At 39.4% G+C, this 27,995-nt stretch overlaps 2 protein-coding genes across 9 annotated transcripts in view; one reads left to right on the forward strand and one right to left on the reverse strand.

Moving 5' to 3' along the window:
• The window catches only part of mtus2b (microtubule associated tumor suppressor candidate 2b), a 28,709-nt gene extending 6,613 nt beyond the window's left edge, over positions 1-22,096 (forward strand). For 2 of the 8 annotated variants that reach the window (XM_051397711.1, XM_051397713.1), the window contains exons 3-15: positions 179-371; positions 2,663-2,878; positions 7,954-8,100; positions 10,292-10,390; positions 11,527-11,723; positions 16,946-17,012; positions 17,577-17,791; positions 18,265-18,370; positions 18,458-18,531; positions 18,635-18,733; positions 18,842-18,961; positions 19,220-19,320; positions 19,451-22,096. In XM_051397711.1, coding sequence (XP_051253671.1) covers positions 179-371; positions 2,663-2,878; positions 7,954-8,100; positions 10,292-10,390; positions 11,527-11,723; positions 16,946-17,012; positions 17,577-17,791; positions 18,265-18,370; positions 18,458-18,531; positions 18,635-18,733; positions 18,842-18,961; positions 19,220-19,320; positions 19,451-19,658 — 1,842 coding nt within the window. In that variant the 3' untranslated portion in view covers positions 19,659-22,096. Of the gene's footprint in view, positions 1-178; positions 372-2,662; positions 2,879-3,224; positions 3,996-7,953; positions 8,101-10,291; positions 10,391-10,773; positions 11,724-13,940; positions 14,135-16,945; positions 17,013-17,576; positions 17,792-18,264; positions 18,371-18,457; positions 18,532-18,634; positions 18,734-18,841; positions 18,962-19,219; positions 19,321-19,450 lie in introns of those variants that run through there. The other 6 variants (XM_051397714.1, XM_051397717.1, XM_051397718.1 and 3 more) reach the window with 6 other exon arrangements.
• stoml3a (stomatin (EPB72)-like 3a) lies at positions 21,292-27,320 on the reverse strand. The gene is made up of 7 exons (XM_051397719.1): positions 27,203-27,320; positions 25,504-25,607; positions 24,777-24,849; positions 24,577-24,659; positions 24,215-24,418; positions 22,636-22,770; positions 21,292-22,526 (listed from the first exon to the last, which is right to left on the reverse strand). Exons 1-7 carry the CDS (start codon positions 27,279-27,281, stop codon positions 22,335-22,337), a joined length of 870 nt encoding a protein of 289 aa, XP_051253679.1. The 5' UTR covers positions 27,282-27,320; the 3' UTR covers positions 21,292-22,334.
• Positions 27,321-27,995: the final 675 nt, after the last annotated feature.

Raw genomic sequence — 27,995 nt, forward strand, 5'->3', positions numbered from 1 at the left:
TAGTAGATTGATTATTTATAAAGTTAATCAATCAATCAATTAAAACTATTTTGATTAAATCATGATGCCAAATGATGATGATATGAGAAAGAAGTTACTTATTGTGCTATAAAAAAAAACTGTTGATCAGTTGAAATATTTGTGGTGATGACACTGTATTTGTAATCTCCCTCACCAGCATGTTTCCCAGGAGGGTGGCAGTGTCTACCGCTCACCCAGAGCTCTGAGGCCTCAGCTGGGGTTAGGAGCGGTCACCAGGCAGCCTGCAGCACGGACAAGAGTTCAGCAGACAGGTCAAAGGTCAGCACCGGCCCCAAGCCATTCTGTTCAGGCAGCTGGAGTATCCACCCAAAGCTATCAGGACCCTGCAGGTGAGATGGTGATCTGCTAACATATTCAGTTCAAAGCGAAATTCTACTGAGATTTTAGTCAAAGCGTTCAATTCAATTCAATTCAATTCAATTTTATTTGTATAGTGCCAATTCATAACAGAAGTTATCTCAGGACACTTTTCAAATAGAGCAGGTCTAGATCAAACTCCTTATAACATTATTTACAGAGACCCAACAGTACCACCATGAGCAACCACTTGGCAACAAGGGCTTGGAAAAACTGCCAGTTAAAAGGCAGAAACCTAGGACAGGTCCTTCGGCTCTAGGTGGGTGGTCGTCTGTCTCGACCAGTTGGGGTGAGAGAGAGAGAGAGAGAGAGAGAGAGAGAGAGAGAGAGAGAGACAGACAGACAGACAGACAGAGACAGAGAGAGATACAGACAGACAGACAGACAGACAGACAGGTGCCCAGCAACAACAGTGTTGGTAATGGCAATCTAGCAGGACCATGGCAGGAGGCTCCACCAGGATCGATAAGAACCTGCGAGACGAGAAAGCACAAGAACTCCGGGGAAGAAGTGAAGTTAGTAACATGCATTAATGGGACATGAATGAGTGCAGAAAGAGAGAGAGAGGAAGAGATAGTAGATATCCCCCGATAGTCTAGGCCTATAGCAACATAACTAGGGGATGGTTCAGGACTCACCTGATCCAGCCCTAACTATAAGCTTTATCAAAGAGCAATGTCTACTCTTAAATGTGGAGAGGGTGTCTGCCTCCCGAACCACAACTGGAAGCTGATTCCACAGGAGAGGAGCTTGGTAACTGAAGGCTCTGGCTCCTGTTCTACTTTTAGAGACTATAGGAACCACAAGTAGCCCAGCATTCAGAGAACGTAGTGTTCTAGAGGGGTAATAGGGTACTATGAGCTCTTTAAGATATGAAGGGGCCTGACCATGAAGAGCTTTATAGGTGAGGAGGAGAATTTTAAATTCTATTCTAAATTTTACAAGGAGCCAGTGCAGAGAAGCTAGTACAGGAGAGATGTGATCTCTTTTTCTAGTTCCTGTAAGTACTCGTGCTGCAGCGTTTTGAATTAATTGGAGCGTTTTAATGGACTTATTGGGGCAACCTGATAATACAGAGTTGCAGTAATCCAGCCTAGAAGTAACAAATGCATGGATTAGTTTTTCTGCATCTGTCTGTGATAGGATGTATCTAATTTTTGTAATATTACGTAAATGAAAGAAGGCAGTCCTAGAGGTCTGCTTCATGTGGGAATTAAATGACAAATTCTGATCAAAGATAACTTCAAGATTCCTGACAGTGGTGCTAGAGGCCAAGGTAATGCCATCTAGAGTAACTATATCTTTAGACAGTGAGTCTCTAAGATTTTTGGGGCCAAGTACAAGAATTTCGTTTTTTTTTTGTTTAACATCATGACAGTTGTCAACTGTTCAGTTCAGCTAAGAGAACACAAGAGCATAGATGAAATGCTGTATACTTATGTGCTTATTTTGTAAACCATATAGACCATTGCGGGAAAGACCATTTTATGAGAGCTTTCTCACCTGTCTGCATACTTTGCTATTCTGTGAGCATTCCATCCCCTTGTTGCCGAGCTGCAGAGAAGTTATCTTTTTATGCTTGCTGAATGATTTACCAATTTTTTTCCCCTGTCATGCTTATGGATGAGGCTTGGCTTTTGGCACCTGAACTCTTTGAAGTGCAGAGCAATTCATAGCAATGTAACTCACACATCCCAGCAACTTGCACCGCACTACCTGCTCACATTATAAGTCAGAATCTAGTCAGCCTCCACATATGGTGCTATCTTATTTATGTGCAGTTTCATCACTGAATGGAAGTTGTTTTTCATTTATGTGTGTCATCTTGTGACATGAATCCTCTTTTTACTCATCAGAGTGACTCCTTTTGCCTGCAAATCCCAGCAGTGTCTTAGTAGTGTAATTAGTGGTATATGTTGTTGTATTAGTTCAGGGGTAGGCAACCTGCAGCTCCAGAGTCACTTCAACCCCTCTCCCATGGCTCCCTGTGGCTTTGACAAAAAGTTATATGGAAATGAAGAATAAAACAGAATTCCATTAGCTACAATTGCAAATTGTAATGTCGTTTATGGAATCTAGTTCAAAGATTAGATTTTATAAGATCATATTTCTTTTTTACTCCTATCTCTACATTCTTTATTTGCAGGTTTAGCATGAGAATGTAACATAGAAACAGAAAGGCAGTGGGCTTTATCTCATTAGGTCTTGGAATTTCACCCACAGTGCTCCTGTATGATTGCATATTTTTCCCATCTACCTCCAGGAGAGCAAAAGAGGTCAGGCGAAAGAGGTCCAGAAACCAACCCCAAGAGCCTCCTGCTCAAACAGGGCCAGTCCGGTCTCCGTCCTCCAGGCTTCTCCGCCCTGCCAACTGCCCGTCTGGCTGCCTTTGGCTTCGTCCGGAGTTCCAGTGTCTCGTCTGTGTCCAGCAACCAGTCTAACGACAGCAGTCACAGTGATCCCTGCCGACCTTCTCAGCGTGAGTCACTCTATCACCACACATTTTATATGAATTATGATATACCGTTTTTATTTTAGCTTAAAATACTGAAAAGAGTCCCAGACAAAATTATTTCAGACCTCAGACAGACAGTGTCTGATTAAAAGGATATTCGACATGTATGTTTTATCACCACTACATCTCCTTATTAGTTCACCAGTAGTTGTGGTTGCCCCTGCTATCCTCAGTTACTATAGTAACAGCCACTCACTTCCTTTCATTTTTCATTCATTTATCACAAGTAGGAGCTGAAAGCTGCAGCACCACAGGGGCTTTGATGAAGAAATCTTTAAGTCGCTCTCCTCCCTCTGCTCTCTCTCCTCAGCCTGCACACTGCAGCATTTTGTCTGGATCAGATCCCGGTGCCCAGTCCGACGCCACCTTTCATAAGCTTCTTGCTGCCTTCATTCACAGAAATCAATGCTAGTAAAATTCCTTTGAAAAGCTCATTATCTCTGCGTGGAATAGAGATGAGAAATGTGTCAGAACAAGCTGAGAAGTTGTCAGATAAGACTAATGTATTACAGAGAAAGCATTTATAAGGAGTGTATGTTCTGTTCCAGCATGGAGCTACTGCAGATTCATTTTTCCATAGTGCTGACTCACACCAACCATTGTCTGAAAAATGCTTAGACATACTGTAAAAAAAATCCTGTTTCCCTTCTTGTGTTTTTATATTTATCCCATGGTCCTGTTTGATTGAGTCACAAATATTACACCTTAAACAGCTGGACTGAATAAATCTTTACTTTTTTGGCAGTCTTTTTTACCATAAATATAAATTGATCACAAGCAGATCAAATTAATTCAAACCCATCAAAATGTCCAAGTACGTTGATTGCCAGAATCAATAATCTCATGGTGTACAAGTTACCATTTCTTCCGTATGCACAGATAAACATGTCTCTGTGGCATCTGTACTGGCTGTGTAGATATGAGGATGGCTTAATGCTGTCCTCGCTCAAGTGTCACCACATTTGCTCCAGTTTCAGACAGCTGACGGCTGCCTTTCCCTACTCCCCACTTTTATGTCTTATTCTGACCTGCTGGATTCAGACGCTGGTATAGAAAACAGCTGTTGTCTCATGAAGGGTGCCCCCCCAACCTCAATCGCAGTAACTGCTTCACATGTCAGCAGCAATCTCTTCTTGCCTATTTATAATCTCTGAAATGACAAAGTGGTGCCGGTGGCTGCGGTGTGTGTTGAAAAGAGAGTGTCAGGGTGGGATATGACAGGATAATCTGTGAGGCTGTTTTTACCCCGACACATCTGACCACCCCCTTTTCTTGCCTGTGGATCTCCTCAAACTTTCACTGCAGTCAAGCCAGATAATCTTTCCGCTTCAGTGTCCTTCCCAAAAGGCTCCAATGTACACTTTACTGGGTTATTTTGTACCATTTTTAACACTCATTCTTCAGAAAACAACTACAGCTCAAGATGATAATCTGCAGTCATGTAAGTCTGGCCTGGTCTTTTATTGTTATTGTTGTCTTTGTTAGCTTCTCTGTGCTGAGCTGTTGTTAAATTTATAAGCCAATTGCAAATGTGCTGTGCTCCTTCCAGGAAATAAGAAAATGTAATTCTGTTAGTGCCACAGAGAATATATGGGTGTCTACCAGGTAGGAAAACGCTTGGGAGTAGCTCAGACAGCATATACATGAGTGGCAGCTTGCATATCAGTGTTTGCCTTCAGGCTGTTGGCTCAGACATCGCTGCTCTATTAGTATGCCACCGTATGCCTCGAATGCAGCCACATTCACCGGGGATGCACTCCAGCAAAACATTGTGACTGGGAGTGAGTACATCCTCTCAGAGTAGAGGATTTTACAATGACCATCAGGATGCTGGTAATTCATCCATCCAGTTAGATCAATGGGAGCACACAGTATGCTCATGTATTACTTGGATGGCAAGATACAAGAGTTAGGTTCTGTGTTTGGAGCTACAGTGTGGTTGTTTGTTGTACTTCTTGAACAACACTATGTGTTCATATTAAAGCAATTACAATCGAGTAATAATTTAAGTTATTTATCAAGCAGAAATTCATTATTTCCTGATTCTCAAATTTGTAGATTTGTTTTTTTCCTTTTATCGAGTGAATATCTTTACATTTTGGTCAGACAAAACAACCAATTTTAATGTTGCCATGCTCCCTATTTTCTGAAATTTTATAGCCATGGTATTGCTTCTACTAGTTACTATATACTGTACTTTATAATGCAATTTTATGCTTTGGGTACCAGTTTGAAGTGAGACTTCACAGCAGCACAAATCTCCGTGGCATGTTATAAATTCTAATCCTCTTTTCCTGTGAATCAATCCCATCCCTGTCTTGTCCTGCAGAAAAAAAAAAAAACACCAGACACAGTTTTTGACAGGACCCTGTGGTGACTGGAAGGCCCATTCTGTGTTTTAGTCTGTCTTCTCAAAAGGAGATCTGATAGAAAGAAAAGGTGTGTGAGGTGTAACAGTGCAGAGCAATCTAACTAGCTCTGTACAGTATTCTGCCTTTTCACAAAGAGCTTAAAAACTGTCTTCATATATTTCAAATATGAGTTCACATTGGTGTCCTACTGCAGTTTTACGTTTGAATAATAAAAAAGAATTACTAATCTGACAAAGGGAAAACATGACAAATAACCAACGTTACTCCAAAGATATCTGTCTGAATTTGTGTATTTCCAATATTTGGAGGTCAGACAAATTAATTGAGAAATTCTAATTTAGATAAAGAGAAATTATTCAGAAATAGAGGATATAAGAGTACATTATGTAGACTCATAAAGATATTTTGAAACTGTCTGTTCTCACTTCTTGTGAATTAGTCACCAGCAGAGTAGATAAAGTCCTTCTTACTTCTTGCTGGTGTAACACCGATCAGAGGATGCTTACGGCAGGGGATGGATTTGTACTGTACATGCAGGCTAGAAACAAGCATTTAGCTGTGTGAGTCAGCCTCCAGCCGTCTCCCTTAGCCAATCTGCTTCTTGGCTCAACTTCCTTGTCAGCAAGACGCCTTTGGAAAAAAAAAACATCTGCTGACTCTCCCAGGTGAGGAGAGTTACTGTGATCCCACAGGAGGTTTCACACAGGCCCGGGGCATTTTGACATCAAAAGTATTCTCTTTCTAATTTGTAATACTCCCTACACTCATTTTGTATATTTTACTACAACAGTTTGTTGTTTCATAGTGTTTTTTAACCACATTCTGACTTATTTATTCTCAGATCAGAATAAGGATATTTTGAATCAAGGGCACACACCTGTCCTTCTTTCCTCTTTGACAGGCTAAGTTACTGATGTGTCAGCACTGTTATTGATTGAGAAGCTGAATATTTCATGATAGTAATTGGAGCTGGATTGCAGCACTTGCACTAAAGTAAACCTAAATTCTGAATCGTCTACATAGTGTTGGAATCCAGAGACAGTTAAGAGCTTATCCTGATAGAATTTTACAGCACAAAACAGCAACTGCAATGTATAACAACTGTGAGATCATCCTTCGTTTGGAGCGGGTGTTTGTTCTTGGTGATGTTTTTATGTTGGACTGCTCGTTGCTGTAGCCTCAGTTTGTCTATGAATCAAAGCCTTTCATATCCACAGAACGCTAGAGGCGTAATAACAGCTATTATGAATAATTAAGATGTTTGCAGAGTTCTCCTTTTTGGCTAGTCTTGGTGAATTTCTTCTGTTCATAAAAAAAAAACTCTCCAAGGAAAGATACTGATCTGATGATACTTAATCCTAAAAGTACAAAAGAAACATGGCCATGGTCAGCAGGGGGCAACTCCACTGGCCTGCAAAAAGAAGTGCAATTGTATGTAAGCTTATGAGAAAACGACACTACTTCTCACTTGATTTATTACCTCAGTAAACAGTTTCCTAAACACTGGTTTCAAGTCGTCTTCCAAACAACAACGTGTTCCTTTTGTAAATTATTTAGAGTAAAATAGACGATAAAGCACAGTATGCTCTACCTCGTGACTGATAAGTTGTTACCAGGGCGTGTCCTCGGGTTCTCCATCCATTTAGGATAGAGGCAGCTCCACGCTCCAAAAAAACAAGATGGTGACGGCCTCAATGCCAAACTCGAGGCTTCAAAACGGTAGTTCTCAGACCAATGGGCTTAGACTTGTGCTAAACACTTCTACCATCTTATTCTCACTCAACAAACCGAAAAAAATGTGAAAACATGGAGTGATTGAAAGCAGACAAAGAACTTATTCATACGGAAGCCAAGAACGGCCGTGCTTTGCAATTATTCTTTTTTAATGCTGCTATCTTGAGATCACAATTACTTTGTGATCTCAAGAAAATAAGCTTTGTTGTCCTCAGATAACAAGATAATCAACCTGTCAACACAAGAAAACAAAAGGTTGTTTCCTCTTGTTACTTATTATGTTAATCAGCACCCTCAAGAGAGATAGATGATGTATTATAGATGTAGCATTGGTTCAACATAAAGGACATTGCATGGATGATGTAATGTGCTAGTTAATATTTATTTTCATACTAAATTCTTCACTAAAAAAGTGCACGAAAAGAATCTAGACATTGCACAGATCTTCGAGCTAATTTAGTAAATCATAGTCTTGCTATATTTTGTCAGTATTGCATCACATTGCCAGGAAATAAATAGCTCAAATTTGCTGTCAGTTAGCTGTCTGGTAACCACTCTTTTCACTTCAGTTATGAATCCTCCCTGACAGTTATGACAGTGGTCTTGAAGGCTGAAATCAGGTGTGAGCAAATGAACCAACCCCTAATTTTTAAGTTCTCCATAATTATCACGTTATCTCAAGAAAACAGATCGTTTTCTCGTCGTTAATTATCTCGAGATCTCAACTTAAATCATCTCATTATCTCGAAAACACAAAAGGCAGGTTTCTCCAGACAACAAAATAAATAACTCCACATTGCGAGATAACAGCTTTAAAAAAAATATTTCAGGCACAGCAACTCTCTCTGCATTCATACATCCCTGTAATTTTAGATTTTTTATTTTGACACTGACTACGTTTTTCTGTTCTCTGGCATCCTTCCTGCTCTGCAGATCCAGGCAGTGGCAGCGATGACACGCCTCTCCACAAAGCCACTGCGCCCCCCAGTGAAGCCTCCCATGTTCAGAGTCGGTCTCAACCTCCCAACGCCCCCAGCCTCCAGCGCCGCAGTTTGCCGCCTCAGCGCAGCTCCCCCCTCGGTACGTCCCTGCAACACCCTAGAAACAAGCATCCTGGTGCTCAGTTTTTCTGTACATGTGTATGCGCGGTTAGAGCTATCTCCAGAGACAACATCCTTGTCCCCATTCAAGGTCACTCTGCCGGGTGATCACATGAGCCTTGAGATTGGTGAGCCAGTGCTAGTGGGGGTGGCAGCTAAGCATAGGAATGTACGTGGAAATTGCTGTCATCACTCAAACAGCTCATCACAACTGCTAAACTGTATTCCTCTTTTCACATGTTGGTATTCATTCCTCAGTAGGATTCAGCCACTCCAAGCCCTGTAATGACAGCACTGGTTCACCTCCAGCCTCTAATTCACAGCAATGACTGTTTTCTTAGTGTGTTATTTTTCTCTGTTTAGATTACTGAAGTTGTCAATGAGATACACAATAGAGTAGTAATAGTAATAGTAGTAAGACAGTTACCTAGCAGGGTAGTTTACAGGCGCTGGTGTACTGTATGGTGTGTGTAGCTGGACCTGAATTCTGTATGAGGCGTGCCACGAATTTCATTTTACTACTTGATACCATAACACTGTTGGCGAGGCAGCAGAATATATGTTTTGAGTGTCTCACTGGCTTCAGGCAATTGATTTATATATGAGACACGTGGGAATATATGAATATGTGTTTAAATGGCTTTGTTGACATCTCATCTTTCTCACATGAGTGTAAAATGTAAATTACATTCATAAATTAAGGGGGAAAAGGGCCACTTTTTAATCTGTAACTTAATATAAAATTGTGAAATTGTGTCTTCAAGGCAAAAGTAAATCCTTTTTCTATTCAACCCGGTCTTTGACAGGGCATTTTTCTATTTTTGTTTGTTTGAGATGGACAATTATGGCCATCAATGAGTGTGCCCCATTGACATGCCCTCAATATCCACCATTTGTTGCATTTTCCTTGTGGAAAAAAAGGAACACAGAATGAAAAGTAATTACCCCAAAAACGTGAATCCTGCTGAAATGTATCTTAACTGTTGCTTAGCATTGCATCACAGCAGTGATACAGTACCATATACTCCTTCTCTGCGGATGTAGGCGTCTTTGTTGTAAGTTGGTGCACCTTGTGGCTCATGTTGGCATCCTTGCAGCAATTGTGGAGTATTAACACCTTCCAGTGGTCACAGAGTGTATTTCAGTGTGCCTCAGCGTCCTTCAACAAAACCTGTGTGAACAACCGGAGGAGCAGCTCCAGCTAGTGGTCACTGTATCACATTGTACCTTACTTATACATTTTCTCATCTGTGGTTTACACCAGTAGTTCCCAACCTTTTTCGGTTAACTTTTTCAATCAAATATCGATTTCCAACTCCCTGATTGTTGCATTGAAATCATTTTTAAGAGCCTGAAGTATTTTTTGAGAATATATGTAGTAAAAATCAAAGTTTATATATCACAGCCCTTTGGGTGCTGGTGCAACCGACCACCAGGCTGGGAACATGTGCACACAATGCATGCTGAGTTGCAGAATCAAACTTTTATAATTAACAGAAGTTATACTAATGACCTTAAAATACTCTATGTATGGACACTGGTGGACGTATTCAGATCTGTTGCCTACAGTAAGTAAAATTACAATACCGCAGTGTTATACCTCATCTTTGTCCTGTATTGTTTTTAACGCTGTGTGGTGGAACTAAAAACAATTTTTCCACAACGTCAACAACAAAAACCAACTAACTACCTCACTAATCAAAAATACTCCATTACAAGTAAATGCTCTCGATTCAAAATTATACTTGAATAAAAGTACAGAAGCATAATCAGCAAAATGTACCTAAATTATCAAAAGTGATTGTGCTAATACAGAGAAAACCCTGTCAAAGTGTTATTTTATGTGTTACTGGATTATTAATACTGGTACATTTATTTGTAAGCAGCATTTTAATGCTGTAGCAGATCAAGATGAACCTAATTTGATCTACTTTGCATACATGTACAATAGTTTAATCCACAGAAATAGATCATAATTTATAAACTCGTTTTATGTATGTTTTTTGTGTGTAATCTCTGTCTGCAAAGTAACTTGTTACCTTAACTGTCAAACACATTAAAGTGAAAGAGTAAACAGAATTTAAAACCTATGAGAGAAATCAAAAACAGCATTTCTTGTCTTTCGAATGTGTGCATTATAAAACACATTAACATTTTTCTTTACCACACAGCCTCTAGGAGAGAGCTGCAGAAGGACATAGAGGCTGTGATGCCGCCCAAGTCCTCCCCTAAAAGATTTGCGGTGGTTTCGCCCAAGCCACAGTCCCCTGGTGAGTCTTACATATCACATTGCAGCCTGTGAGTGTGTGTACATGTGATCACATACTGTATGCACATACAATACAATATACATCTGATATTGTACAAAGAGAGAAAGCAGCAGTCAAACATCTTCAGCCTCTACTGTATCTTTAAAATTTACAGTCACTCTCTCTCTCGACGCTGCATTACAAGACCCATGGCAGCCTGCTGTTGTCATAGCAACAAGCTACAGTGGCTATAATGCTAGGATGGCTCCTTCTCTAGCAATCCTGCTGGGTCAGATTACCACTTCAAGTCAGCGTCTTGTCTTTCTCTCAGTCAGTGACCAGACAGACAGAGTTCAGCTAATAAAAGTTTGCTGCACACATAATACACACTCATATTTTCCCAGAGGTGAGAGAGTTGCTGATTGGTCTAAGGCGTGAGAAGACTTGAGTAACAGTAAGCTGGAAAGACCATTTGTCCTTGTGGGAGGATATAAACCACTGAGGTTCCAACCAATCCGCAGTTCAATTGTGTGAGTATGTGTATGTGTGTAAGAGAGTTAAACAATTGCTAGTATTTTTCCGCAGTGTAACTCAGCTATTTGGTATTGTTATTAGGGGTGCAGTTAATGATTATCGATTTAGCTGCTGGTTATGTTTCTATTAATTATATATAAAAAACAAATTTGAAAAGTCAGTGAAATAGTTTAAAAATAACATGCTTCCAGAACCCCAAGTACATTTGACTAATTGCTAATAAAGATATTCATTTTACAGAGATATAAAACAGGGTAAGCACCAAATCCTCAGGCTGGAACCAGATAATAACTTATGTATCATTTTCCAAAAATAACTTTTTTATTGATTATTAAAATGAATGTTGATTCATTTTTTGCTGATCGATAATCACTGTTGTTGTGACATTAGTCTTGCTATTGTTGGTGTTCACTCTTCTGATTCTACTTATATACACATTATAAAGTCTTCACAATCTTTGGCTGGTGCAAACATGTCAGCGGTTGCAGAGGAATGGTTGTGGAATAGGTTATCTACTTGTGAATGGCAGTGTTCAGATTTTTCACTTCATTTTCATTCAAGTCTGTTATGAGTGATAATATTTCAGTATACGTTGTTCATCCTTCTGCTCTGTGTCTCTGTAGTTCGTGGGCGGACAGCAGCAGTTCATGGAGCTGTTCGGACTGAAAGGGCCCAGGAGCTGGACCGGGCTCTGATCCAGCAGCTGCGGGAACGCTGTGAGCAGCAGGCTCTGCAGCTACAGAGCCTTCAGGCCCAGTTAAAGAAGGCCTCCCTGTGCCTGGACGTTTTCAGCATCACCACGCAGCACTTCTGTCACAAGGTAGGCTACAGCAAGGCTCTGGGGGTTGACAGAGAAGCTAACTCAAGGTTGCCTTCACTATGAGAGCTCCGTAGAAGATTTTAAAGTCCAAAGTCCAAATTAGTTCAATCAAAACTGTAAAACAGGGCTGCAGGAGGTTTCACATCCCCTTCTTCTGCCCTTTTAAGGAATCTCTGATGTCCAAGATTTTGGAGCTTTGCATTCATGAAGTAACTTATCAGAATTGAATCCCACAAGTATCCCCTGGCTTAACTCTCTGAGAAATTAGTTCATGGATGTCATCTTCCACATTTAAAATCTGGATGTTGAGCAAGGATGAACAGCCCTGGCTTGCAGCTGCATTATTGTGTAACAGTAGCATAACTTGATCTTAACCGTATCAAGAGTTTGAGGACAGAGGGTGTTGTACAGTGTACAGATTGTAAACACCCCTGAGGGAAATTGGTATTAGTAATTTTGGGCTATATAAATAAAATTTGACATGGTTTAATAAAGTTAATTTTATCATGATGGATTGCCAATCTCAAGCAAGTTTGGTTTCCATGCTGAAATGAACAAAGAGAGAGGTTGGTTGGTTCAAAGAGAAAGATGAACCAACCAACCTATGCTCTACTAAGTGTTATGCAAACAGAATCCTGTAATAGAAACTGCATCTTTTGATTAAATCAAGCACTTGCATTGTTGACTGTGGTTAATCTAAGATGGCTGTTCGTTTTGCTGTTAAAAACTACAAAGGGAAAGCTGTTGCTGGCTTCAGACTGCAACTACAAAGTGAGACCAATATCACAAATGACACCTGCAGCATCTGGTTTCTGTTGTCAGCATTACTTTGTTCACAAAGCCAGTCCCTTGCTTTAGAACCACATTGTTGCAGCTTTTTGAATATATTGAGAATAACCCTGAAGCAGAAGAATCTGTCAGTAAAACTGTCTGTGTGGAAAAATACAAAGATTTTTCAAGTGGTTTAAAGGAAATGGTATTTGAGGCATTATGGGTTTTTATACATTCAAGTGTATATAGGGACATGCATTTTATAGTTGTGTGGCATTTCATGTTGGGTCTGTCCTGCAGTGGCTGGATGGTTGACTCATTTAGTATTTATTTCAAATAGCTGGGTTGATGAGTATTCTCCAGCTTCTGGTGGTAGAGACAGGCTGCTTTCACACTTTGCAGTGTGTTCTGAACTCAAAACCTGGATTAAGCGCTTGTTTCTTGCCCTTTTCTGGTCCTCTGCTTGCATTTAATCCATTACCCGGTCCCACCCACGGGTTCTGCTCTACAGTGGGAGATGATTTTTAAGATTAGAGCTGCCTGCCTGGACCTCTGTGTGCTTTTAGTAAGACTGATTGTCAGACACTGGTAGAATACCCTCTAAGGTTTGACGGGAAGACATGGAAGACTTTGAAATGTGGATCCGAGATGTATCTAGTGTATGGGACTAACCTTTAAAATGTGTTACTTGAATTTGATTTGCAATCGCTAATTACGACAAATTGTCAGTGATTTTCTTTTCCTTAAATATTTGTTCACTTACTAGTTCCAGTCAGTTTCTTTTGGAATACAGTGTATCATTTTTTCCGATATTGGCCAACATATTATATTTCTGTGTTGATAAGATCTGAGACTAGCTTCAGCTCTTCAGAACCTCCTCCCTCTACCTTGTAATCTAGCACCACTGCTCTGGTCATTACTGCGCATACATGTTGTGTATTTTAAGATGTATACAAGCAGAAGAGAATAGAGACTAATATTGTCTTTTTTATGAACATATGATTATTAATTGACCTATATTGGACAGATTTATTGCTTTACTTACTTTACATGCTGCAATTTCAAATCCTTGCTTCAGTCAAAACTATCTAGAATAAGTAATTTTTTATTCAGCATATTTGTGTTCTGTATGTATTGAAATGCCTGCATGTAGCTATTTTCCCTGAGCTGAGTAACAGAGCACATAATTGGCCAGTTATTGATCATCTCCCTCCCCCATCTTATCCTGCTCCACTCTTTTTGTTTTTTTTGTTCTTAAAGATGCGAAAGACCACACATATGTGTGTGTGTGTGTGTTGCTCTCTGCCATGCTTGTGAATGTGATACAGGGCGTGTTGGTGGGGGTTTAAGGGGAGGGCAGAGAGAGCTGGGCTGGGGCTGGCAGTCTTTGTTCCAGCAGGGATAAACGCCGGTCGCAAACCAGGAAACGAGGTGAGGCTTCGGTCTTCCCATCTCTCCTCCCCTCTCCTTCTTTCGCCTGGTTCCCTCCCCCTCTGTCTCTCTTTCTGTATCTTTCTGGCACTCGCATCTATCACTGCTGCCTCCCCAGTCGGCTCAGGGATGCTGCTGTCTGCTAGCCCAGCATGGGCCATTGCTGCTGTAGGCTCCATTTCCTCCCTCTGCGCTGTCTGGACCAAACGGTAAAGGCAGTATCTTCTGCAGGCAGCAGGCTTGTTTCAGCACAGAGGATTCCTTTTTGTATGTGTGGTTGTGCGCATGTGTGTGTGTTTGGTGGGGGGGGGGTTGGGTATCTGAGGGTGTCTGTATGTGCATTATATTCACCTGTTTCCTAGAGACAGAGCTGGTGGAGAGAGTGTAAAGCTGTGCATGATTATGCTGAGTCAAAGCAGGCTTGTCTGTCGCACTGTCCCTCTTTCTTTTCTCTTAGAGTTTGCAGGGACATTACATAACATGTTATTGCTGGTGTGCTTTATTCTTACACTTTCTATCCCTGTGTGTACCTTCTGTCCTTAATGTATGTATGCTGGTGTAAATCTGGGTGATTATGTGTATGATAGAACTTCCTCCACTTAGAATGCATTTTTCTTTTGTTTACCTGATGCTGCTGAATTTATCACCTACAAGAAATCACATGTTTTGTTTTCCTTATAAAAGTCAAGCTGTAGTTCCAGCTTCCTGCATGTTCGATGGAGTCTGAATCTCTTCGGGGCAAAAAGTCCAAACAAAACAGCAGCTGCTCATTGGAAGGTTTTTATGAACCCACTGAAACTAGTTGTATTCTATTGGAGAGGTTAATTAACTAATTACAGTATCTCCTTGAGAATGAGCACCTTAACTATAAAAAGTCTTGTTTATTATTTTCCAGAAGGTAGAATGTACAGTGCTTCTCTGTTTTCTGTGTATCATTGTAAGTAGAATATCTTTGGGTTGTGGACCATGGACTCTGGTTTATTGTGATAAGAATGTTTCACTATTTTCTTATGTTACAAAACAAAAAATTGTTACAGAACAAAAAATTGTTATCTAACAACTGATCAGAGAATCACAAAAATAATCAACAGCGTAATCAATAAAGGAAACAACCATCAGTTGCAGTTGCAACAGTTGCATTGATTATGTTACCTTGGTGAAGGCAGATCAGATGGGAAGATTAGAATGCACATCACATAACTCCCTGAAGATCTAAGTAGGGGGCGTTTGGGCGGGACGGGGAAATGATGGGTAGGAGCAGAGGAGGAGATGAAGAGGTAGAAATGAAAAAAGTCTCCATCCTTCATCCCTCATGAGGTCAGAGCAGTCTTTCCCTGATGACTGTATGTTCCATGTAAAACCTCTTAGAGGATGATATCATTACTACTGAGGCATACTGTATACTATCTCATACGTATTTCACCCACTGCTCTCTGTCTCTCTCTTTCTTTGTTTCTCATAAGCACTGCTTTGTGTTCCCTAGTATATCTCCTAGCAACAGTGTGCATAGCTGTCTTACCACATCTTTAGAATTGTGATCAATAGTCATTTAACTATTCTGGTGTGTTTTCCTCTGTTAGTAAGATTTGCTCTGAAAGTGTCACATCATGAGTCTCCAGTGGATACCAGAGCAGGCCTGTGCAAAAGCTGTGTCTGATGACTGTTTAATTTTTCACAAATGTAATAGACTTGACTCTTACAGGCTGGCGTGATCATTTACTGTAGCTTGTAAGACCCTTAGCTATTATAATCCATGGTGAACTAGATTGGTGTTTCTCAAACGTTCTACTCTACGTAGCACTTCTGTGTAACAGCGTAACACAGAAAATATAATATACTATATTATATAATAATAACCACCAATATGACCGTGGACAGTTCACACAGGAGGCAGGTTTATTCTAATAAGAACATTATTTGTTGTTGACCATTGTTGAATCCTGAACAGATCCAGTTCAAGAACCAGAGCTAATTTGGAGGAAAAATGGTACTCCTGGTCCACTTAGTTTCCATTTGGACCATGATTGTAGTGTTTTGGAACCATTCATTTTACCTCCCCTTACTATTTTGTCATTATATTTTAGTTTGTAACTAACCATGTATACATGCACTATGTTTATGGCCATGACTGTGTAGCAGACTGATATTAAAACAAAATATGATAGGAAATGCAAAACGTATTTTAAATTGAAATATTTTCATTTGAAATTTTGTAGTATTTTGATAGTATTATATGTTTTTGAATTAATTTCATTTTTAAAAAACGTTTCACAGATTGCTCCACTTAGCCAACCACTAGAAGCCGCCAGCAGTGGTACATATACCATCGTAGGAGAACCAGTGAATTAGGTAGTGCTAAATTGTAGTGCTGTAGAAAAAGTAAATGATATAGACTGTGTTGTTACCATTCATCATATGTTTCTAGATTGGAGTACATAAAGACTTTTGTGTTGGTTCTTGTAGCCACACATATTTACATGTTTATGTTGAAAAGCCATACAAATGTGACCTCTAATCATCTATTTTTACCAAAAGTACAACAGATTGTAGCTGTGACTTCTGACCTTTAGTCCAGCATATTGTCATCTTTTATCAGTGAATCATGGCCTGCAGGGCATACAATATGACATATTGTATTATAACTAGGGAGTGCTGGGTTTTGGTCTGGTAGAGATACAAAATGGTTTGTGGTTATTGCTAATTACACCATCTGGTGGTTAAAACATCTAACAGAGCTGTTATACAAGTATGAGCACAGGCTACTTTATTGCATATTATCAACATTTTTGGTAAAACAAACTGTAAATAATACCTCATGTTGTCAGGACATTCTCTTGACCTAATGCACACTACCTGCTAACATTTTGGGTTGAAAATATCTCCAACCCTTCCTCTTCTTTGTGTTTCTCTGGTTTGCCATAAACATATGAGTCCATTCCTAGGTCAGTTTGCCACTGTGGTACTGTAGGTGGTTCAGTACAGTTCAGAGGTGTTCACTGCTGTGTGTGTTTGCATTTCAGAGTGAGAGTGCCATTGTGAAGGAGAGGGAACTGTCCCTGGAGCTTGCCAGAATCAGGGATGAAGTGGGTGAGTGGGATGCAGCGTGACATATACAACACCACAGGGAAGAGAGAAGGCAGTGAGTCACTGCTTACTGCATATCATGTATTATACAGTGAACTACCACAAGGGACGGAGGAAACAAGTGACCTCTGGGAGTCCACTCTGCTGATGCTAAAGTCTGGATTTAGTCAGAAATCGAATACCATATACCATACACTGTAAAAATCCTGCCCTGTTGTCATAGCTTCATATCAAACTTTATCAAAATCATTTAGTCTGGGTTTGTTTAAAGATTTTTCAAACAAGTGGGCAAACATTGTACAGAGAATAAGAGCTAACACAAAATAAACATATGAAGTTACACAATTTAACATTATTAATGTGTTAACAAAACAAAATCTAAACATCCAGACTTTACAATAGAATAATATTGAAATAATTAATAAAATAATAAGCCAACAAACTAAGAAGCTGTTAAATGTTTTGCTTTGGTGGATCTTCTTGAAACAAAGTTGCTTCTTTGGTTGCTGGTACATGACCTAAATTTGGATCTAGTGAAATAAACTAAAGTTCTACGTTGTGTCCCAGCTTTCAGTGTTGCACACTGGGAGCAATTGCAGCAGGAGAAGGGGCAACTGGAGCGTCGTTTTGAGGCTGAGCTGCAGGGTTTGCGGGCTCAGCAGCAGAGGGAGCTGGGAGCGCTGGAGAAGCGGCTGAAGGCACAACACGCGGCTGAGGCCAAGAGCCTGAAGGCCCAACAACGGGGCGAGCTAGAGGAGCTACGATTCAGACAGCAAGAGCAGGTGTGTGTGTTTTGATAAAGACTGGATATAAGCTGTTTTGTCCACATGTGATATGAGAAGGGAAGATGGGATGTCACTAAAACGTTCAGTTCACCTAAATTACAAAAGAATATTTACCTACTCCAGGTTTTGATTATCTGGCTCTGAAATCCCTGTTTCCAACTGAATACAAAGGATGCTAATTAAATTTTGTTTGTGGTTCTCAAAGCATTTTGAAATTCTATGTAAACACCAATATATTACAAATATGTCTTTCCAGTTACTCTGGGTAAGCCACACACCTCACTATATACTGCTTTCATTGGAACTGCTTTCCTACTGAAGAAACAGTCCCCATTAAAACTTTTAATAGTATGTTACATAATCCCCTAGGGTGCACATATGCATGTATGAATGTGTGTTTGCGTAACAGTGAACAGTAGGTATCACTGAAGTTTTTTTGGGATTGTTAATTGTCCAAATTCTTGCCCCAGATTGAGGAAATGAATGAGAACCACGAGGCTACCTTGATGGAGATGGAGACAGCTCACAATAACACTCTGGCCACTCTGCAGGAGGAGCAAGCTAGAACTGTGAAGAGTAAGCATTTAAAACCTGTTGCTCTCTTGCACTGATCCACTCTGCTGCAGCTCAAGAGAAATATGAATATGTTATTTCTTGTGTCAGATCTAAAGATGGCCCATGAACAGCAGACAAAGTCTCTGGCAGAAGAGTTTGAGAAGATCAGACTGTCACTGCAGGTAAACGGTTGTTGAAAATATATGTTTTTACAGATACACAAGGTATGATACATTTTGTAAATAGTGACAGTAATTAACAAGTGAATATCTGTCTGATCACCAGGATCAGGTGGACACGCTGACGTTTCAGAATCGTAGCCTCAGAGACCGTGCCAAACGCTTTGAAGAAGCTCTTCGCAGGAGCACGGATGAGCAGATAGTGGTAACTGCTGAATGATTCAGTACAGGACAGCATGTTGACTGCTTTGGTGACAGTAGCTGGATAAAACTTTGTTTATTGGTTTTCACTAATGTTATCTGCTGTTGCCAGGATGCTTTGGCACCATATAAACACATTGAGGAGGACCTGAAGAGTCTGAAAGAAGTTCTGGAGATGAAGAATCAACAAATTCATCAACAGGACCTGAAGATCTCAGAGCTGGAGAAAATAGTAGGTTTCAAATTTCTGCTTTCATTCAGCAACAAAGGAAAACTGTTTTTTTATGTGAAGTTGTCAAAAATATTAAACCCACACATAGAGGTTGTACTAACATCCAGGGTAAACTAATGACAGCATAATATGACCAAAAAAGGGATTCATGCAGTATTTTCTCCTTTGTAAACACACATGGTTTTTGCCTGTTTTACTTTTGTCATACATCATTTAAAAATTTTAATGTTGTGCACATTTTCTCTCTGTGTTTTTGAGCAGGCTGAAAAGAATGTGTACCTGGAGGAGAGACTACAAGTGTTACAACAGCAGAACGAGGACCTGAAGGAAAGAATAGACAAGAACGTTGCTGTGTCCAGGTGAGATGAGTTCCAACACGTACTAGTGCAGATTTAAAATCTAGTTCAAACCAGTGGCAGTGGATTTAGCCTATTGATAACATTAAAATGTTTGAATCTTTAATTTTTCCCTGTCTGTCCTCTTTCTCAGGCAACTCTCGGAGGAGAATGCAAACCTGCAAGTGCACGTGGAGAAGGAGAGCAACGAGAAGAAGCGGCTGAGTCGCACTAATGAGGAACTGCTCTGGCGTCTTCAGACAGGCGAGCTGAGCCCTCGCATGTCCCCCAGCTCCTCCCCCATCCATAGACCCTCCTCTGGACCAGGTTCTCCTGCCCGCCCACACTCCTACCATCAATGACACTCTCAATGGAAGCTCTTGTATCAAACGCTTTCTTTTAACTGGCATCAGAAGCCCTGATTTTTTAAAACGTCTCTGTTGAATGTTTGTTAGGATTTCCCACTATGTAAATGGACAGACATAGTAAGTTTGTTTCCTGGAAAATGCCACTCACATGTGATGCATTTCCAAAGTCCAACCCCAGGAATTTGAATCTCTGACCTAAAGAATTGTATTAACGGTCACACCTCTTATTGTTCAAAAGGGAATTATCTGCCCTCCTCTTTTTCTATACCACCTGAATGGTCCACAAAACCAACGTGCTGTGATACCGCAGTAGATAAAAGACCTGGTCATTGTAGACTTCAGAGAGCAGGATCAGAGTCATGGTGCCTCATTTCCATGTTTTCGCCTCCATCTACCTACCATCACCACCTTCTCATCCAGCGCTCAGGATGATGGATGTACGAGACATAACAAATATCAAAAGTGCAACAACGAACACAAGAAGCGCCTTTGCTGTCCATTTTCTCCCACCAGCAACGTTTATCAAGGCACAGGGAATACTTTGAGTAAATCACAAACCTACCTACAGTAAGTAACTCTAAAAGTTTGGATACTTCTCTGGGGCATGTTTACCTTTTCCTGCTGAAATCTTTCATATAGAGTGTATGAATGACTACCTACCCATCTAACCTCAACCATCCAACAACTAGATATCAGCATTTACCTGAAATGTAAGATTACAACAACATGAAAACTCATAATTTCATTGAACTGCCAACACAGTGTAACTATGATATTGATTATAATTTTCAAAAACTGTATATGTATTGCTCTCTTTAAAGCATGTTCTGTCTTCCAGTTATAATGCATTTTACTTTAGGATTACCTACAGTGTGACAACATGGAGAAGGAAGGTAAAGGGGCAACACAAGTTAACTCTGATTTCTAATAAAACAGTGCAGTTATTCAAATGGAACTAAAAAAAAAATTACTGTATTATACATTTCAGGCTAATCTCACATTTTTTATGTGAGATGGTGTCCCTCACCTTCAGTCGGGTTAAGGATAAGCATAAGAATATGCCACAAAATAAAACTGCAGGATCTGTAGAAACCACCAAAGAGGAAATCATGAAACACAGCAGTTCGTCATGTACTGTATAGTTGTCATATGTCTAGAGTTTAGTGCTGCAGAATCAGCCATAAATGCTGCAGACATTGCAGTTCTTATCATAATGTATTGACCTGAGCATATGTAAATCAAACGTTGTTGCTGTTGCATTTGGACAGTTGAACATGCTTTCTCTTTCTTTACGTGAACCTTATCATCGCTCTTACAGTTGATTCAAATTTTCTCTGCTGCTGATTGTTTTCTGTGTGTTTTGAAATTCCCCACAGAAACCCTCATGAGAAAATGTGATGAAATATACTAAAACTAACTAATTGTTTCATTCATTCTCCATTCGCACCTCCAATTGAATCTTTTGACTCGCAAAATTCCTGTCCAAAATTAAAGAAGTAAAACTGACTTAATCAGAGAAAAAAAGTGAAATCATGAAAATCTGCAAGCTGATACCTCATTTCTCATTGCAGAGAATAATCTCAGGTCTTGAGGAGAATTATGAGTCATCAAAGGGAAGCAACTGCCATAACTTTTTTATTTTTTTTTATTAATTGTAATCTTTTTTTTATACGTTTGCTCATGTTTACATAATCACTCAACTCAACTGTCTCCTTTGCAAGATAACCTTTGTATGAAAGTAGTTGGATGTACAAAATATGTTTAACTATGTTAAAGAGCATTGTGCAGTCAGCAAATATATAGATAGAATAAATATTGCTTTTATTATAATGATATAATAATCAGCCCCCCCAGACACATAAAATGTGGAAATCTGCTCAAACAGGGATTTGGTTTCAGGTGAGTTGCATTTACTGTTAGGACAACAAGTTGATTATGTTTAACTTGGTTTTACTGTGTCCTAAAAGAAAGTGGAAATGGTATTTCTCTCCATCAGGTACTCCGATTGCACTGATTCCCTCTGTGTCCTGTGGACATGACCTTGTACTCATTTACTGAATGTTTGACACTAGAATAAGAGGTTTTGTTCACAGTTTATATCCAATGTCAGAGAAGGTTGGTCCATCAGGTGGATGTCAGTTCTTCTTGATTGTTTACAGGACTTCTGTTGTAAAGATTGTATTCAGTATTTTAAAAGTTCATGCTCTGGATGAGTTTAAATGAAAGCATGTCTTTATCAGGTTGTTATGCATTATTTTTGTTTTACATTTCTTGTGCATTTCATTAATTGATTAATTTATGTGTCCCCCGCCAGAACTGCAACTGTAGCTTAGCTGGTAAAAATATTGTGGTCAGTGATAAGACACTAATGTCTATACAGTACTGTATATGTTGCACTTTGTATTAAGTATTAAATCACAATATGAAAATAAGTGTCCAAAAGTGAGATCTGGTATATGTATATCTTTAAATACATAATTATTCTATATATCTATAGTTTGCATTCCTATATAGGGAAAATTACCAAAGCTCCTCTTTTGTCTGAGAACACTTTGTATAAGAAGTGCAGTGCAGTGTAGTTCAGCAGTAAATACAATATATGCCTCTTATACAGCATCTAAAAGAGATAATTCATTTAGCTCTTGTAGTAATTGCTGGCTATAAGATTCATCACTTCCTCTGCATAAAACCCTGCAACATATCAATGGGCACAGGGAAGATGATGGTGGAGTTCTTCTCTGCTGCGATGGAGTTGAGGCTCTGCAGGTATCGCAGCTGGAGAGCTGAGGGTGACTCAGCAATGACCAGAGAAGCTTCTTTCAGAGCCCTTGACGCATTCATTTCTCCCTCTGCGGCAATGATCTGAAACACAAACAGACAGACAATCATTATTTATAAGGTTGTTCCCTCTCAGCATCCCTCCTTATTCACAGATATCTCTCTAGGTATCGAGATCATTTTCCCTCGTCACCTTCGCTCTGGCCTCCCGACTGGCTTCTGCCTCTGCTGCCATGGCTCTCTGCAGCTGCTGAGGCAACTTCACATCCTTGATCTCCACACGCTCCACCTTAATACCCCACGGATCAGTGGCTTCATCCAGAGCTTCCTGCAGGGAAATATTAAATAGCACATGCTCCAGTCCCGTGTTTCCCGTGTTAGCTCCACTAATCTGTTACGTTTTGATAAGCAAGAACTCAAATGATTACAAAAATTATTACCCTACTCTGTCACCACTCAACATTGTTGTTGGAGCAGACACAGACACAGGTTTTATGCAGACAAGCTCTTATAAACCCAGAGTATCAGCAGATATATTTAAAGACAACTGCTTAAAAAGGAACAATTAAATATCTAGATATAGTCTAGTTTAATTAAATAGTCAGTTTAGACAAGTATGAGATTTTCATTTTTGGACATACATTTATCAGTTGGTTAGAAACACGATGATAGGGTTGCTGCATGTTTGCTGAATGTGTGAAGAAGGCAAATATTTGCTGTCATAGTCGTAACTTTTTAAGAAAATCATGTCAGTGTCAGCATGTTTTGGAGGTCTTCTGCCCCCTAGTGGCCAGAGAAACATTTAATGCATCTTAAAGTAGCAGATTACCCCAGAGTTTAAGTTTATTAGCATGTCTTTTCAAATTGTGAGGACCACACAAAGCACAATGAGCTGGTCTTTGTGTTTTTCATGAAAGATTTCCTCCAAAGATTTCTCATTGCTAATGCTTTCCACGCAAATTGTGCACCCTTGTCAAAACGCAAAAAAAAGTCTTATGAGGTAGATATTGGACTTTCAAACACCTACAGTCCAATTGTACAACAGCATGATGCACAAGCTGTTTGAATGTTGATCAGCGACCAATTTCATTACCTTTTTGTAACTTTTAGAGAAAGGCACATTGTCTTTAGTATTTGGATGAAGTCTAAAATTGAAGTTGGTCTAAGAAAATATGTGTTTTGTTGCCTCTGCAAAGTCCGAAAGATCCCCTACAGACATGTATATGAATAGTCTGTGTGTGTTTTTTCCCCAAAAAAAGCATAACTTCCACATTGACATCCTTAAAAAGGCATCTACTCCTTCCACATCATTTAAAATTCCAGAATCTTTGAATATGCAAAAATTATGTATTTCTAGTTTTCCCGCTGGATACAAGATGAGGCCTTAAGTTTCTACATCAGTCTTGTAGAAGTTGCATACTTGACAAGGCTTGACTTCCAAACTATTTGTGATGTTACAAGTAATGCTCGTAGGCCTCGCCCCTTGAAATTAGGTTTTAAATGAGCGCTGAGAAACTTTCATCCACTTTCAGCAGATGAATGTGAAAATATCCTTTTAGAGTCAAACGTCGCTCATACGTCACTCTGCACAGTGAAGCTCAAACATCCAACAAGGAACCAGAAGACATATTTTTGCGCGGAGGGGGACTAATGTAAGGGTCAGCAGTCACCAGAAAATAAATGAGATTTGATTTTATGTTCAACCATACCCTCTAAAATCATTGCATAGTTACTAAATGTAACATTCCCCTCCAGCTTCCCATAATCCTCACCTGCATACTGAGTGATATGCCCTCCCTGTCAGACAGCAGTTCTGCCAGGTTTTTGGTACCGAGTACATTCCTCAGGGTGGTTTGAGCCAGCAGTCGTGTAGATGAGTGTGCGTTTGACACATTGGCCACAGATGAGATGGGGCAATGTATACGGAAATACACCACGCCGTCCACAGACACTGTCACTGAGTCTCTGGTTAGGATCTGTAAGGTAAACCATGGTGTTTTAATCACCCACGAAAATGATAGGGTTTTTTTTTTATTAATGACAGAGATAAGCTGTGATACAGGGGAGACACCAATTATACTCCCACTTTTGATGTAAGTAAATGAAGAAAAAACGAAAACAAAAACAAACTTACCTCTTGTGGAGGGATGTCAAAAGACACAGTTCTCAGATCGACCTTCACAAAGTTATCAGTGCATGGCAGAACAAAGAAAAGTCCTGGAAAGAAGTCAAGACACTGCTTTTATTTTTTGTAACCATCACATTCAACGGGTGATTTTGACATCAAACACTGTATAAGTTCTTGCTGAATGTAACAGGACAAAATAAAATAACCTGGCCCTTTAGGTTTCCTGTCTGTGATCCGGCCGAGTCTGAAAATGACAGCTCGCTCGTACTCCTTCACTATCTGGATTTTAGAAACACCGCCAGCCATACAGAGGACGAGAAAGACCAAAAACAAATTAGCTTAAAGGGAAAACAATATCTGGTATCTACTTCTTATACGATGTGGTTTCTGTCAGACAGCCACATGTCCTACATCTGCATATTTCATTGATTGGCCAATAATTCTTTTTGTAAATAAAAAGTCAACTCCCTACAACTGAATAGATTCTTTAAAACCAATATGTGTAGAATTGAAACATTTAATATTTTGGTGCCAGTGGTATACAGCAATGCACCTGTGATGAATAAAGTGAAAACTGCATGGTGTATAATTTTTATACAAACAAAAACATGTCATCAGAGTCATTTGAACAAGGCTGTAATCACATAAAAGTCTCCACTAGCTTTAAAGAGCTACTAACCTATAAAAACACAGAGTCCATAGAGAGGAGGCAACTACATGATCTGCGGCTCCCAAATAATAGAAGAATTACATTTCTGCATCACAAATGTGCTTCACTCAGACAACTTATAAACCATTTAGAAGTCTGACTGGTGGACCTTGTTAAAGGCCTTTCTGACCTGCCAAAACTTCATAAGAGAAACTGTTGAAACTTTGGCTTTCAAAACTAAAGAGTCCTAGCCAGTTGAGTACATCAATGAGAATATACTTCACCTTAATACACATAAATAATGTGAGTGGGAATGTTACTGCAACAGTGAGGAGGGATATGAGGACCAACAGCCAACCGCAACATCCCAGTCCCCCAGAGTTTTTATCTGTAGAGAGAGTGAAAAATACGGAGAGGCACACTATTTTGCATATTTTCCATGGCACTTTTGTTCCACACTTGTGAGCATTTGAATCCAGACCAAAGGATGCTGTAGTCATTAAGTTTACACAATTAAACTGTAATATGATCCAGTGGGACAGAACGTTTTATTAAAGTTGACACAAAACATTCATACAATCAAGCAGTGGGAGATAGTATATCCACACGTCTCATTTGTCACTAAGGATGTAATTAATCTCTAGGGGGAAGTCACGTAACTTCAAAACCCCATGAGTGAGTGTTGTGTAAAGGTACTGAACTATTGATATGTCATCCATAGGTGCTTACACTGTAATGGAAATGTCTCCTTAAGTTACAGAGAGGATGTAGAGAGGAAAAAAACTGTCTAGTCGTAGTGTAAAACTCTTTCAATTAGTGGGTTGCTGCTTACTATTTCCATTATCTTTAATGTGTTAATTGATCTATTTATCAGTTCCATAAAGACTTAGTCTATGAATTGTCAAACATAGTAAAGAAAATATGACATATTATAATGCAGTAGCTTTGTTCATCCATTTCTGATCATTTAAGTCTTCTATGAAGGAAAAATGCCAAAGATTCTCTAATTCAAGCTTCTCAAATCTGAGCCTCTTTTCTCTGCTTTATCTTTGTAAATGGAGTATATATAGGTTGTAGACTGAAAAAAAAGCTGCTGCATTTTAAGATGCTGCCAAAACAATACACAAGTGAGGTTCACATCTGAAAAGCTGGGACTGTACAATGTAGACCTAGACCAGAAAGAGAGATGCATCACTATCTCTGTTTTTGTTTTGTTTTGTAATTAACCCCTGTATGTTCCCTCTGTATGTTTTTAAGTACAAGCCTTTACATACGATCTCTTGAGAAAAGTGAACACATGGAATGACATGTATTATGTATTAAGCTTCAATAAAAAAAAAATCTGATCAGTATTCATTTGTCACGGGAAGAGACTGGTGAGCTAGGCTGCCAGCCAATCAGGAATGATGCTTTATGCTCTAAACAACCTGTCTCAGTGTAGGTGGGATCTCTGGTAACTAATGTCGTCATCGAACAATTTTGCATTAAAGAAAATGTCACTGTGCTTAAGACATACAATCCTTATTTATTTATATTAAATATTTCTGGAAAAACTTTGTTCAGTTAATTAATTTCTTTAGAGTATTTTGCTGTGCATTAACTTTTCAGTTTCTTCTTTTCAAATCTTTCAAAAAATTGTAGGTGTAACTTTGTATTATTATTGTGTAAAATTATATGACAATTAAATTGTGTAAGATACATAATAATAATAAGGAAGATTAAAAGCAAAAAAGACCAAATGCTTTATAGACAATAAAAAAAAAAAAGTAGTGTTGTGTCAAAATATTCAATAATATAATATAACAGGATTAAATTGTTTTTGATACAGGTCCCAGGTCCCATAAAAACAGCACACTTTGGGCCTTCAAAGCAATATATTTTATCCCTGGCATGTTCACCCTGAAAAATTCACACAAGTTGTTAAAAAATAAACATTTCTAATCTAATACACTCACTTTTTAAAAGATCACAAAAAGAATTTACCTTCGACATTGTCCACGGCGTTGATCTGAAGTTTACCTTGTGTAACCATCTCAGCCGTGCTGGACGTTGTTGAGATCATTAGTGAGTATGTTGTGTGGTGATGGAGCGAGTGAAGCAGCACTGCAGTTGTTTACCTGTCTGTTCTCCCTGAGGGGTGTGGCCTGTTCCCCTCCCATCCCTCCTCACCTACTGCTTTACATGAGCTTGACACACACACACACACACACACACACACACACACACACACACACACACACACACACATTTACAGATAACTTCCACTTGGTGTGTGACTCTTGGACTCACCTAATAGGTGCTAGCAGGTAACATGAACCATAGAGCCTGATCAGCCTCTATGTGGCTCCTGTATTAGAAAGCTTAAAGTTCAGCTCTTGTGCTATTCAATTATACTCTTACATTCACATCCAGCAGTCTGACACCTGTTGAGTGCAGGTTATGAATAAAGAATAGGTGGCATCCAAGTCGTGAAACATGAGTGGTGCAGGCACAATAAGATGTGATCATGCTCATGTTTCCTGTCCCTTAAAACTGAAGTTTACCCACATATCAATGCACAAAATCGAGGAATTGTGAAATACACAGAAAAGCCTGTCAAAGGCAGAAAGGAATGTGCAAGTAATTTACCAAAGAAATTATACCTAGTATATTTTTATTTATTGCAAATTTTAACAGTGGAATTGTGTGGCTGAGAGTAATGTAGATACATAACTACAGAATGAAGAACAGCCTGACTTCGCAGTGTCTTCTATCATGTGAAGCAGTACAGGACACT

Source organism: Dicentrarchus labrax, unplaced genomic scaffold, assembly GCF_905237075.1.
Source record: "Dicentrarchus labrax unplaced genomic scaffold, dlabrax2021, whole genome shotgun sequence".
Taxonomy (NCBI): domain Eukaryota; kingdom Metazoa; phylum Chordata; class Actinopteri; family Moronidae; genus Dicentrarchus; species Dicentrarchus labrax.

Bases quoted from the DNA above. Each gene is read 5' to 3' on its own strand.
- stoml3a (XM_051397719.1), bottom strand. From the start codon at position 27,281: ATGATCTCAACAACGTCCAGCACGGCTGAGATGGTTACACAAGGTAAA. The intron at 24,850-25,503 runs GTGAAGTATATT...TCTAAAATCCAG, and splicing joins CATTATTTATGTGTATTAAG to ATAGTGAAGGAGTACGAGCG. The intron at 24,660-24,776 runs GTTATTTTATTT...ACTTCTTTCCAG, and splicing joins CAGGAAACCTAAAGGGCCAG to GACTTTTCTTTGTTCTGCCA.